The 14,492-nt window shown below is 45.6% G+C and overlaps 1 protein-coding gene across 1 annotated transcript in view; it reads right to left on the minus strand.

Annotated features, from left to right (window-relative positions):
- The window catches only part of LOC311125070 (triple functional domain protein-like), a 100,071-nt gene that overhangs the window by 37,830 nt on the left and 47,749 nt on the right, over positions 1–14,492 (minus strand). Inside the window, exons 13-28 of the mRNA XM_084158366.1 lie at positions 11,109–11,231; positions 10,710–10,901; positions 10,390–10,559; positions 8,709–8,883; positions 8,112–8,307; positions 7,688–7,854; positions 7,338–7,457; positions 5,316–5,507; positions 4,819–4,968; positions 4,596–4,710; positions 4,358–4,473; positions 4,043–4,165; positions 3,724–3,921; positions 3,334–3,449; positions 2,944–3,010; positions 2,556–2,665 (exon numbers count right to left, since the gene is read on the minus strand). Coding sequence (XP_084014492.1) covers positions 2,556–2,665; positions 2,944–3,010; positions 3,334–3,449; positions 3,724–3,921; positions 4,043–4,165; positions 4,358–4,473; positions 4,596–4,710; positions 4,819–4,968; positions 5,316–5,507; positions 7,338–7,457; positions 7,688–7,854; positions 8,112–8,307; positions 8,709–8,883; positions 10,390–10,559; positions 10,710–10,901; positions 11,109–11,231 — 2,330 coding nt within the window. The remainder of the gene's footprint in view (positions 1–2,555; positions 2,666–2,943; positions 3,011–3,333; positions 3,450–3,723; positions 3,922–4,042; positions 4,166–4,357; positions 4,474–4,595; positions 4,711–4,818; positions 4,969–5,315; positions 5,508–7,337; positions 7,458–7,687; positions 7,855–8,111; positions 8,308–8,708; positions 8,884–10,389; positions 10,560–10,709; positions 10,902–11,108; positions 11,232–14,492) is intronic.

A 14,492-nucleotide genomic window follows, 5' to 3' on the forward strand; every position in this document is an offset into this window, starting at 1 on the left:
ATAAAAGACACCTGTCCACAACCTCAAACAGTCACACTCCAAACTCCACTATGGCCAAGACCAAAGAGCTGTCAAAGGACACCAGAAACAAAATTGTAGACCTGCACCAGGCTGGGAAGACTGAATCTGCAATAGGTAAGCAGCTTGGTTTGAAGAAATCAACTGTGGGAGCAATTATTAGGAAATGGAAGACATACAAGACCACTGATAATCTCCCTCGATCTGGGGCTCCACGCGAGATCTCACCCCGTGGGGTCAAAATGATCACAAGAACGGTGAGCAAAGATCCCAGAATCACACGGGGGGACCTAGTGAATGACCTGCAGAGAGCTGGGACCAAAGTAACAAAGCTTACCATCAGTAACACACTACGCCGCCAGGGACTCAAATCCTGCAGTGCTAGACGTGTCCCCCTGCTTAAGCCAGTACATGTCCAGGCCCGTCTGAAGTTTGCTAGAGTGCATTTGGATGATCCAGAAGAGGATTGGGAGAATGTCATATGGTCAGATGAAACCAAAATAGAACTTTTTGGTAAAAACTCAACTGGTCGTGTTTGGAGGACAAAGAATGCTGAGTTGCATCCAAAGCACACCATACCTAATGTGAAGCATGGGGGTGGAAACATCATGCTTTGGGGCTGTTTTTCTGCAAAGGGACCAGGATGACTGATCCGTGTAAAGGAAAGAATGAATGGGGCCATGTATCGTGAGATTTTGAGTTAAAACCTCCTTCCATCAGCAAGGGCATTGAAGATGAAACGTGGCTAGGTCTTTCAGCATGACAATGATCCCAAACACACCGCCCGGGCAACGAAGGAGTGGCTTCGTAAGAAGCATTTCAAGGTCCTGGAGTGGCCTAGCCAGTCTCCAGATCTCAACCCCATAGAAAATCTTTGGAGGGAGTTGAAAGTCCGTGTTGCCCAGCGACAGCCCCAAAACATCACTGCTCTAGAGGAGATCTGCATGGAGGAATGGGCCAAAATACCAGCAGCAGTGTGTGAAAACCTTGTGAAAACTTACAGAAAATGTTTGACCTGTGTCATTGCCAACAAAGGGTATATAACAAAGTATTGAGAAACTTTTGTTATTGACCAAATACTTATTTTCCACCATAATTTGCAAATAAATTCATAAAAAATCCTACAATGTGATTTTCTGGATTTTTTTTCCTCATTTTGTCTGTCATAGTTGACGTGTACCTATGATGAAAATTACAGACCTCTACATGCTTTGTAAGTAGGAAAACCTGCAAAATCGGCAGTGTATCAAATACTTGTTCTCCCCACTGTATTTATATGTATATTTATTTATATGTATATATATGTGTATATATATATATATATATATATATATATATATATATATATATATATATATATATATATATATACATACATACACATACATACATATAAATACAGTGGGGAGAACAAGTATTTGATACACTGCCGATTTTGCAGGTTTTCCTACTTACAAAGCATGTAGAGGTCTGTAATTTTTATCATAGGTACACTTCAACTGTGAGAGACGGAATCTAAAAGACTCCAACCTCTCCACAATGGCCAAGACCAGAGAGCTGTGTAAGGACATCAGGGATAAAATTGTAGACCTTCACAAGGCTGGGATGGGCTACAGGACAATAGGCAAGCAGCTTGGTGAGAAGGCAACAACTGTTGGCGCAATTATCAGAAAATGGAAGAAGTTCAAGATGACGGTCAATCATCCTCGGTCTGGGGCTCCATGCAAGATCTCACCTCGTGGGGCATCAATGATCATGAGGAAGGTGAGGGATCAGCCCAGAACTACACGGCAGGACCTGGTCAATGACCTGAAGAGAGCTGGGACCACAGTCTCAAAGAAAACCATTAGTAACACACTAAGTCATGGATTAAAATCCTGCAGCGCACGCAAGGTCCCCCTGCTCAAGCCAGCGCATTTCCAGGCCCATCTGAAGTTTGCCAATGACCATCTGGATGATCCAGAGGAGAAATGGGAGAAGGTCATGTGGTCTGATGAGACAAAAATTGAGCTTTTTGGTCTAAACTCCACTCGCCGTGTTTGGAGGAAGAAGAAGGCTGAGTACAACCCCAACCCATTCCAACCGTGAAGCATGGAGGTGGAAACATCATTCTTTGAGGATGCTTTTCTGCAAAGGGGACAGGACGACTGCACCGTATTGAGGGGAGGATGGATGGGGCCATGTATCGCGAGATCTTGGCCAACAACCTCCTTCCCTCAGTAAGAGCATTGACCCGAAACACACAGCCAGGGCAACTAAGGAGTGGCTCCGTAAGAAGCATCTCAAGGTCCTGGAGTGGCCTAGCCAGTCTCCAGACCTGAACCCTGACCTGAACATCTTTTTAAGTGGGAGAACTTGCACAATTGGTGGCTGACTAAATACTTTTTTCCCCACTGTACCTATGATAAAAATTACAGACCTCTACATGCTTTGTAAGTAAGAAAACCTGCAAAGTCGGCAGTGTATCAAATACTTGTTCTTCCCACTGTAGGTTGTTGTGGCTGTACAGGGAGAGTGACTCAGGGAGAGTGACTTACTTGTGATGGAACTCATAGAGGTCCACTATGTTCCCGAAGATGATGTGTTCCTTGTTGACGATGCCAGGAGGGATCTCCTCTACCCCACTGGTCATCTCCCACAGGTACGTCTGGAGGGAGGAGGATGGAGAAGGGGGGTTAGATCACACACATGGAGGGTCCAGATAAATCAGATTGATTAAGTCACAGCTGCTGCATTTAATGGAACTCTACACGGCAACACTACATTTCATATGTGCATGTGTTGTGTTATTGGTCTTCCATGTTGGTCAGATGTTGTTTTTCCACATGTGTTGTGTTAAAATTCCACAAGGTGGCGCCAGACATTGGCAGCAGAATGCCACTATAGATTAGGGGGTAGAGAAAGAGAGAGAGCAGGTTTCCTTACATCCGTACACTCCCTCAGGTCTCTGACATAGGTCTTCTCTGTCTGGATCAGCTCAGCCATGATGAACCTACACACACACACACGCGTGCACACACACAAACACACACGGTTAGCCTCTTTTGCTGATTTATATCATTATCAATAGAACCCTTTTAGCCCCTCTGCTCTGTCCATTTACACGGATGAATCGTGTCAGAGTCGTGTCTAGTTGTGGCTGTTTTGGGCGTGTGTGTACTGTAGTAGAAGTGCTGCTACAGTAGTTTTAGTTATGAGATGATGAATGGGGACAAGAGGTCAAGGCAGGATCGACTGGTTGATTGGATTTGGGATATGGTTCATTTTGAGTGTCACTGATCTAATACGGTGTCAGAAAGTTAAGTGATGACGTACTCCTTCCTGCGAGCGGACTTGCGTTTCTCCTCGTTGAGTTCGTGAGCCGCGTCTCTCAGCTTGACTTCTGACCCCTGAGGTGTGGCTGGAATTATGTCCAACTGGAGATCCTTACTCTGACAGAGAGAGAGGGATGGAGGAAGGGAGAAGGTTGGAGAGACATGATTTACCAAAAATACAGTACTTTTAAAGAGCGTTGTTATTTTATTATTATTAGGGAATGGACCATCATTCACCAATGTTTCTGCTAAAAGCCATCTTCAGTGTGCAGAGATGATTTTTCCATAATGCTTTCCAGCAACCATTATATGGACACCCCACCCCACCAACCCAACCCCCCGCACACACCGTCCCCACCCCCACCAACCCCCCTACACCCTCTTGACTTACAGCCTTGGAGTTAGAGTCAGATGAGATGCCCAGTGCTTTCTCCAGACTGGTCCGGTACTTGTCCATACGCAGTGAGAAGTCTCTGTAGCGTTTGTCCACCGCCGTCACCCACTTCTTTATCTCCACAGCGTGACTATGGCCTTTATCACAGAAGCCATCCGCTAGCTGGATCAGCAGCTTCACACGCTCTTTGGTTTGCTGGAGGGAGAGGGCGGAGAGACGGGGGAGGAGGAGAGAGGGGAGAGAGATAGGGGTTGATTTAAAATCTGTAATGTTTGGTCTAAAAAAAGTTATGACGTGAAGATGTGATCCTTTCTACCCTGGCTGTGATGTGGAAGTCTTCGTGCTCCTTCAGCAGCTCCTGTGTGTGGTGGATACTGGAGCCAGTGGAGGTGTGTGTTGACAGGTAGAACTCTCCGGTGTCATGGATCCACTCCAGAGCCTGAGGACACACACACAGATCATTGAGGTGGACATTGGGGTAGAGAGATAGACAGAGGATACAGATGAGGACAGAAACAGAGAATGGAGGAAGAGAGAACAGCCATTTTAACTGTTGTTAGAGCTTTGAGTAAGAAAGACAAAAAGAGAGATAGAGAGAGCTAGAGAGAGTGTGTGTAAATTGTGTGTGTACCTGTTTGGCGCTGCGTTCGAACACCACGTATTGCTGGCACTGGTCCAACCGTCGTTTCCTCATGGTCCAGAAGTGGAGAACACGGTTCTCTCTCTGCAACAACTCATTCAGGATGTCTGACCGCAACATGAACACAGAGATCACATTAGATTAGATATATAAATCTTTTGGGGTTGATTTAGGAATAGGTGAAAGGTAGAATTACCACACAGTGTGTGTACGTGTGTGTGATACTCACTCTTGACCTGTTGTTCCGGTGCTTTGACATGGCTGAGCATCCCAGGCATGTTAACACTGTTCCTGTGCATGTACTTCAGGAACACATCAGCATTACGTCTGGCCAGGGTGCATGCCTAGGGAAAGACACACATTTTAGAGACATGGGTAATAGTTGTATGTGTGTGTGTGTGTATGTGTGTGTGTGTGTGTGTGTGTGTGTGTGTGTACGTGTATGTTCTTACCTTGAGAAAGGCCTCTTTCTGTTCCAGGTGTTTGCTGATCATGGGGGTGACATGATCTGACTCACAGTTAGGACCCAGTTTGTCAGCCCCCCCACACCAGTCCTCTTCCCTCTTATACTCCTGCTCCAGGCTCTCCAACACACTGCACACCTACAGATCACAACACAGGGTTAAAACTACAGCTCCCATAACACACCACAGCTCCCATGATGCTCCAGGAGGCTTTCCAGCACACCTACAGGACACAGCACAGGCTCAGTCCGTCTCCTTAACTAAAGCTAAGCTACTAACGTAACTAGCTAGTTATCTCTACTAGAGCAAAACTAACTGGATACCAAGAGCAATAGTGCCCCCTACCTGTTCGGAGGTCTTGTAGAAGGCTACAGAGGTATTTATCTAATGGTGTTATTACAGAATTACAATACCTATTAGAGTACTAGCTCCCTACCTGTCATTACATAATAAACAATAACTATAATAGTCACAGCACCCCCTACCTGTTCGGAGGTCTTGTAGAAGGCTACAGAGGCGTTGACTAGTTTCAGCCTGTCCTCCATCTTCAACATGAGCTGCTGCCAGTGGGATGCTACGTTCTCAGCACAGTCTCTGATCAGGTCCATATCATAGTGGTTGGCCTGGAGTAACGCCTCAGCCTTCTGCTGCACCTGCAGAGCACTCTGGTGGGTTTTCTAGAAGGAGGAGAGGAGGGAGAGAGGGAGAGAGAGAGAGTTAGAATATCATAGCTTTGTGTTGCACCTTATTATAGAGTTTTATTATAGAATATCAGATATGTTTAAAGAAATGAGTGGGGGGGAAAAGAGAGGGAAAGCCAGAGGAATGGGGAGAGATTAAGTGAAACATGAGCTTGTGAGATCAGGCTGGTTAAACAAGGATAGAGCGATACAGAGCTACTGTAGAGATAAATAAATATAAAGAGAGAATATACAGTGAGGGAAAAAAGTATTTGATCCCCTGCTGATTTTGTACGTTTGCCCACTGACAAAGAAATGATCCGTCTATAATTTTAATGGTAGGTTTATTTCAACAGTGAGAGACAGAATAACAAAAGAATTCATAAAAACGCATGTCAAAAATGTTATAAATTGATTTGCATTTTAATGAGGGAAATAAGTATTTGACCCCCTCTCAATCAGAAATATTTCTGGCTCCCAGGTGTGTTTTATACAGGTAACGAGCTGAGATTAGGAGCACACTCTTAAAGGGAGTGCTCCTAATCTCAGCTTGTTACCTGTATAAAAGACACCTGTCCACAGAAGCAATCAATCAATCAGATTCCAAACTCTCCACCATGGCCAAGACCAAAGAGCTCTCCAAGGATGTCAAGGACAAGATTGTAGACCTACACAAGGCTGGAATGGGCTACAAGACCATCGCCAAGCAGCTTGGTGAGAAGGTGACAACAGTTGGTGAATGGTGAGGAATCAGCCCAGAACTACATGGGAGGATCTTGTCAATGATCTCAAGTCAGCTGGGACCATAGTCACCAAGAAAACAATTGGTAACACACTACGCCGTGAAGGGCTGAAATCCTGCAGCGCCCGCAAGGTCCCCCTGCTCAAGAAAGCACATATACTGGCCCGTCTGAAGTTTGAATCATTCAGATGTTCATTGGCAGAGGAGAACTGGGTGAAAGTGTTGTGGTCAGATGAGACCAAAATTGAGCTCTTTGGCATCAACTCAACTCGCCGTGTTTGGAGGAGGAGGAATGCTGCCTATGACCCCAAGAACACCATCCCTACCGTCAAACATGGAGGTGGAAACATTATGCTAAGGGGGTGTTTTTCTGCTAAGGGGACAGGACAACTTCACCGCATCAAAGGGACGATGGACGGGGCCATGTACTGTCAAATCTTGGGTGAGAACCTCCTTCCCTCAGCCAGGGCATTGAAAATGGGTTGTGGATGGGTATTCCAGCATGACAATGACCCAAAACACACGGCCAAGGCAACAAAGGAGTGCCTCAAGAAGAAGCACATTAAGGTCCTGGAGTGGCCTAGCCAGTCTCCAGACCTTAATCCCATAGAAAATCTGTGGAGGGAGCTGAAGGTTTGAGTTGCCAAATGTCAGCCTCGAAACCTTAATGACTTGGAGAAGATCTGCAAAGAGGAGTGGAACAAAATCCCTCCTGAGATGTGTGCAAACCTGGTGGCCAACTACAAGAAACGTGTGACCTCTGTGATTGCCAACAAGGGTTTTGCCACCAAGTACTAAGTCATGTTTTGCAGAGGGGTCAAATACTTATTTCCCTCATTAAAATGCAAATCAATTTATAACAATTTTGACATGCGTTTTTCTGGATTTCTTTGTTGTTATTCTGTCTCTCACTGTTCAAATAAACCTACCATTAAAATTATAGACTGATCATGTCTTTGTCAGTGGGCAAACGTACAAAATCAGCAGGATTTCAAATACTTTTTTCCCTCACTGTATATGTGTACTTATTATTATCTATAAAAAGGATGTGTGTTGGTGTTTGCGTCGCGAAGTGATGAGCTCACCTCGATGGCATGCTGGAACTGTTCGTGTTCTCTCTGTAGCTGTTCTGCTTCCTGTAGAGAACTGGCTGTGATCAGACCAGCATTCAGCATAGACTCCCCATTACGGATCCAGCCCAGGACCTGCACAGACCAGGAACAAGGATATATGTTATAAAGATAGCATTTTAGTACTGTTTCCACTGGTACTTACCTAGTATTTACAATGGCATTATTTCTACTGGTATTTAATAGGAAATTATGTGTTATCAATGGATGGTTCCGGTGTCGTCACTGTATACATTGCTCTAAGTATGTGTGCGTGTGTGTGTGTGTGTGTGTGTGTGTGTGTGTGTGTGTGTGTGTGTGTATACCTGTTTGACTTCGGCCTGCAGGTGTCGTAGCTGTACACACTGCTCCAGGTGTCTCCTGTGTTGTTCGCCTGCTACGTCCAACTCCTGCTGCTTCTCATGGAGAAACTCCAGCAGGTCCTGAACACGAGTAGCCATGTCCACATCTCTGTCACAGAGCAACTCTACACCTGGAGGGAGAGATTTGATTTGATTTGATTTGAAAGGGAGAGATGGGAAAAGAGAGGGGGAAGAGAAGGAGTGAAAGAGGGGGAGAGAGAGGGGGAGTACATGGGAGAGAGAGAGGGAGAAAGGCAAGGAGAGAGAGCGAAATTCATTCCACTCCTTCTGCAAAACAGGCTGTTGCAGTAGCTCATTTTCTGTGTGTGTGTGTCTGCATATGTGACTATGTAAGCTCTGTTGTCCACATGTGTGTACTGCTACTCACCAGAGGCCTGAACTTCATTGACGTACTGCAGTAGCTCCTGTCCCTGGTGGATGACGTCAAAGGTCAGGTTGTTCATGGTCAGGGCCTTGTCAGCGTGGTGCTGGAGTCTCTGTTCTGCCAGGGTCAGGTCCTCTGTATCAAACTCACTCATCTGAACACTCAACTCCTCGTTCCACGACTCCAGGTCTGAGATGATCTGGGTGGGAGAGAGAGAGATAGGTGAGATTTAAAACTCCAGGTCCGAGAAGATCTGAGAGAGAGAGACAGAGAGACAGGTGTGGATACACACAAGTACACACATAAGGAAAAGCATGCACACACACGTACACACTCAAGGTGAGGATACACACACCACACACACGTACACACTCAAGGTGAGGATACACACACCACACACACGTACACACTCAAGGTGAGGATACACACACCACACACACGTACACACTCAAGGTGAGGATACATACATCACACACACGTGTATGACATGAATCAGGTCATCTGAAGACTCAAGACTGTGTTAGCTCACTGAGCTAAAGCCTAGACAAGGGTACTTTACCAGAACCACCTCTGCCACACAAACCCTTTCCACACACTCACGTCAATGGCGTCCCTCTCGAAGATGCGTAGCTGCAGGAAGAGTTCTAGTTTGATCTTCCTCTCCTGAAACAGCTCCTCCATCTGAGCCTGGGCCTCATCCAGCTGCAGCAACACACTCTCTATGTGGTTGATAGAGCTGTTGTGGGGAGTCTTGTTACTGGAGATAGCAGAGTCCCTACGACACGAGAGAACACAAACACAATGCAGAAAACGTACACACACACACAAAATTATTCGGTGCAGAGGTAATTTCACTGGCACTGCTTCAATCATTGTATAATAACACACACACACACACGTGCACACACTCCTCTAATCTCTCACACACACAATGTGGAGTCCTGGGAGATGTTACACAATTAGCCACACTGTTATGAAACCAGCATTATGTAACAACACTCAGAGGAGAGAATACACCAGGGAGAGAGAGAAAGAGAGATCGCTTCAGTTTGTGTGTGTGTGTCTGTGAGGGCTAGGTTTCACCCCACACACTTGATATAAATACAACCAGAATCATGGTCAGAGCAGTCAAATACACGCAGCTCTCTAACTGTCAACCTCCTACTCCTTGTCATCTCTCCTTTCTATTCCCTTTCTCTCTCCCCTCTGCCAGTTCGCTATGGGAGGAGGCTGTTGTTCTCTCTCTCCCTTCTGCCAGTTCACTATGGGAGGAGGCTGTTGTTCTCTCTCTCCCCTCTGCCAGTTCACTATGGGAGGAGGCTGTTGTTCTCTCTCTCCTCTGCCAGTTCACTATGGGAGGAGGCTGTTGTTCTCTCTCTCCTCTGCCAGTTCACTATGGGAGGAGGCTGTTGTTCTCTCTCCCCTCTGCCAGTTCGCTATGGGAGGAGGCTGTTGTTCTCTCTCTCCTCTGCCAGTTCGCTATGGGAGGCTGTTGTTCTCTCTCTCCCCTCTGCCAGTTCACTATGGGAGGAGGCTGTTGTTCTCTCTCTCTCCTCTGCCAGTTCGCTATGGGAGGAGGCTGTTGTTCTCTCTCTCCCCTCTGCCAGTTCGCTATGGGAGGAGGATGTTGTTCTCTCTCTCCCCTCTGCCAGTTCGCTATGGGAGGAGGCTGTTGTTCTCTCTCTCCCCTCTGCCAGTTCGCTATGAGAGGAAGCTGCTGTTCTCTCTCTCCTCTGCCAGTTCGCTATGGGAGGAGGCTGTTGTTCTCTCGCTTCCCTCTGCCAGTTCACTATGGGAGGAGGCTGTTGTTCTCTCTCTCCTCTGCCAGTTCACTATGGGAGGAGGCTGTTGTTCTCTCGCTCTCCTCTGCCAGTTCGCTATGGGAGGAGGCTGCTGTTCTCTCTCTCCTCTGCCAGTTCGCTATGGGAGGAGGCTGCTGTTCTCTCTCTCCTCTGCCAGTTCGCTATGGGAAGAGGCTGTTGTTCTCTCTCTCCCCTCTGCCAGTTCGCTATGGGAAGAGGCTGTTGTTCTCTCTCTCCCCTCTGCCAGTTCGCTATGGGAGGCTGTTGTTCTCTCTCTCCTCCTGTTGTCTCTTCCATCCTACTCACCTTCTGCCCACTCTCTGAAACTTTCAACTTTTGCTCAGTTACTTCCAATTTATTTTGTGTGTGTGCACGTCTGTCCCTGTGAGTGAGTGCGTGTGTGTGTGTGTGTGTGTGTGTGTGTGTGTGTGTGTGTGTGTGTGTGTGTTTGTCCCAGCCCGTGGGTGTGTGTTCTCTACCTGAGCTGCTGGATGAGGTCCTCTCCCTCCTTGATGACGTTGACAGTGGCCTGCAGGGTGGTCTGCTGCTGCTGGCTGAAGCGTTTGATCAGGTCCTGCACCGCCTCCACAGACTCAGCATACACATCATCTAATAACTCCTTCTGCAGCTCCTCCAACCACGTCCACAGCTAGGGACACAGAGAGGGTTAATACACACACACAAACACCTATCCATCATGTCGCACATACACACAATCCAGTATAATGTTGAGCTACTCTTGAGTATGCGCGCACACTCACACAACCCCCCCCGCCACACACACACACACACTTTGTACCTCTTTGACGTGTGTGTGGAAGGCGACAGACATGTCGAGCAGGACTTTGCGTTGCTCCACCCTCCTAACAAAGTCCTGGATGCGGTCCTCTAGCTGGTGGGCTGCCTGGTAGATCTCCTCTGGATCACACTCTCCTGTCTGGGCTAACTGCTCCGCTGCCTCCAGCAGCTTATCGGCATTAGTATAGGTGTTCTGGATGGGGGAGAGAACAATTACACAGAGAAAGAGAGAGGATGGGGAGAGACAGAGAGGGAGAGAAGGAAAGAGGGAGGACAGTTAACAAGAGAAAGGGAGGAGAGGAGGAGAGAAACTTCACTGGATATATTTAGTGAAAAGATAGAGATAGATGGAGTATGTGATAGAGAGAGAAAGGGTAAAAGCAGAGGGGTTCTATCCTACCTGGGCGACCTCCTCGAAGTCCTCATGTCGTTTCTGTAGTGCTCTGGCTCGATGGAGGGACTTCCCAACGCCTGTGTGTTTACTGAGGAAAGCCTCCCCATGGTTCTCTATCCAGTCCAGAACCTGCACAAACACAAGCATGCACAGTTAGCTAAGTGGCATAGAAGTTCAGGCTGTGGGCCACAGGAAAAATGGAGTGTCATGCTGCCAGTCCAACACTAGGGGAGCTCTAGGGTTGATAGACAGAACAGCACACTACTCCAGTCAGTAGGCATTTACATTTACATTTTAAGTTTTAGCCATTTAGCAGACGCTCTTATCCAGAGCGACTTACATTATCTTTTTTAAACTGGCCCCCCGTGGGAATCGAACCCACAACCCTGGCGTTGCAAACGCCATGCTCTACCAACTGAGCTACATCCCTGGCAGAGGGAGATGAGAGAGGATGAGTTCCCTCCCATCTGGTCCTGTCTAGATGGGATACAGCTTTTGTAAAATTGATGTCAAAAGCATTTTTTTTGCATTTTAGCTAACCCTAACTGTTTTCCTAACCTGCTATGTTAATTCTCCTAACCTGCTGCTTAAGTTCTCCTAAACCTGCTACGAAAAATAAACAAAACCCTCCCGTCCGTCCCACCCTCCTTTCTTTCTCCCTCTTCACACCTTCCTTGTCCTGCTCTCTCCCTCCTCAGATCTTTCTGTATCCCTCTACCACTTGGCAGAATACCCCTCATCTGAATACTGGCCAGCAGTGTCACCATGGCAACAGTTACCTTGGCAACGACGGTGAGTGTGTCCATACATTTCTAGTATGTGTATCATGTACAGTGCCTTCAGAAAGTATTCACACCCCTTGACTTTATCCACATTTTGTTGTGTTACAGTCTGAATTTAAAATGGGTTAAATTCAGATGTTTTTATCACTGGCCTACAAACACAATACCCCGTAATGTCGAAGTGGAATTATGTTTTTTTTCGAAATGTAAATGAAAATGTCTTGAGTCATTAAGTATTCAAACCCTTTCTTATGGCAATCCTAAATCAATTCAGGAGTAAAAATGTGCTGAACAAGTCACATAATAAGTTGCATGGACTCACTCTGTGCGCAATAATAGTGTTTAACATGATTTTTGAATGACTACCTCATCTCTGTACCCCACACATACAATTATCTGTAAGGTCCCTCAGTTGAGCAGTGAATTTCAAACACAGATTCAACCACAAAGACCAGGGAGGTTTTCCAATGCCTCACAAAGAAGAGCACCTATTGGTAGATGGGTAAAGTAAAAAAAAGAACAGAAGATAACCCTATTTAGTAAAAGACCAAGTCCATATTATGGCAAGAACAGCTCAAATAAGCAAAGAGAAACGATAGTCCATCATTACTTTAAGACATGAAGGTCAGTCAATACGGAAAATGTCAAGAACTTTGAAAGTTTCTTCAAGTGCAGTCGCAAAAACCATCAAGCGCTATGATGAAACTGGCTCTCATGAGGACCGCCACAGGAATGGAAGACCCACAGTTACCTCTGCTGCAGAGGATAAGTTCATTACAGTTACCAGCCTCAGAAATTGCAGCCCAAATAAATGCTTCACAGAGTTCAAGTAACAGACACATCTCAACATCAACTGTTCAGAGGAGACTGTGTGAATCAGGCCTTCATGGTTGAATTGCTGCAAAGAAACCACTACTAAAGGGCACCAATATGAAGAAGAGACTTGCTTGGCCAAGAAACACGAGCAATGGACATTTTTGTTTCAAATCGCTGTGTGTTTGAACGGAAGATCTCTGCATCTGTAGTTCCCACCGTAAAGCATGGAGGAGGAGGTGTTATGGTGTGGGGTTGCTTTGCTGGTGACACTGTCTGTGATTTATTTAGAATTCAAGGCACACTTAACCAGCATGGCTACCACAGCATTCTGCAGCGATACGCCATCCCATCTGGTTTGGGCTTTGTGGGACTATCATTTGTTTTTCAACAGGACAATGACCCAACACACCTCCAGGCTGTGTAAGGGCTATTTTACCAAGAAGGAGAGTGATGGAGTGCTGTATCAGATGACTTGGCTTCCACAATCCCCGACCTCAACCCAATTGAGATGGTTTGGGATGAGTCAGACGGCAGAGTGAAGGAAAAGCAGCCAACAAGTGCTCAGCATATGTGGGAACTCCTTCAAGACTATTGGAAAAGCATTCCAGATGAAGCTGGTTGAGAGAATGCCAAGAGTGTGCAAAGCTGTCATCAAGGCAAAGGGTGGCTATTTGAAGAATCTCAAATATAAAATATATTTTGATTTGTTTAACACTTTTTTCGTTATTACATGATTCCATATGTGTTATTTCATAGTTTTGATGTCTTCACTATTTTTCTACAATGTAGAAAATAGTAAAAATAAAGAAAAACCTGTGAATGAGTAGGTGTGTCCAAACTTTTGACTGGTACTGTATATTTATCTTTGAGCATGGTGAAATTATTAATTAATAATAATAATAATAATAATAATAATAATATGCCATTTAGCAGACGCTTTTATCCAAAGCGACTTACAGTCATGTGTGCATACATTTTTACGTATGGGTGGTCCCGGGGATCGAACCCACTACCCTGGCGTTACAAGCGCCATGCTCTACCAATTGAGCTACAAAGATACAAGCGTCCTTCCTAACTCAGTTGCCGGAGAGGAAGGAAACCAGTATGAAAAATGTATGCACTGGATAAGAGCGTCTGCTAAATGACAAAATGACTAAAATGTAAATGTAAAAAAATGAAACCGCTCAGGGATTTCACCATGAGGCCAATGGTGACTTTAAAACAGTTACAGAGTTTAATGGCTGTGATAGGAGAAAACTGAGGATGGTTAGTTACTCCACAATACTAACCTAAATTACAGAGTGAAAAGAAGGAAGCCTGTACAGAATACAAATATTTCAAAACATGCATCCTGTTTGCAATAAGGCACTTTAGTGAAACTGCTAAAAATGTGGCAAAGAAATTAACTTTATGTCCTGAATACAAAGCGTTATGTTTGGGGCAAATCCAACAACACATCACTGAGTACCACTCTTCATATTTTCAAGCATGGTGGTGACTGCATCATGTTATGGTCATGCTTGTCATCAGCAAGGATTAGTGTGTTTTTTTAAGATAAAAAGAAACGGAATAGCACTAAGCACAGGCAAAGTCCTAGAAGAAAACCTGTTTCAGTCTCCTTTAAAACAGACACTGGGAGACAAATTCACCTTTCAGCAGGACAATAACCTAAAACACAAGGCCAAATATACATTAGAGTTGCTTACCAAGATGACATTGAATGTTCCTGAGTGTCTTAAAGACTTACCCAGAAAGACTCACAGCTGTAATCACTGCTAATGGTGCTTCTACA

Source organism: Coregonus lavaretus (genome assembly GCF_964263955.1).
Source record: "Coregonus lavaretus genome assembly, chromosome: 3".
In the NCBI taxonomy this organism is placed as follows: Eukaryota; Metazoa; Chordata; class Actinopteri; order Salmoniformes; family Salmonidae; genus Coregonus; species Coregonus lavaretus.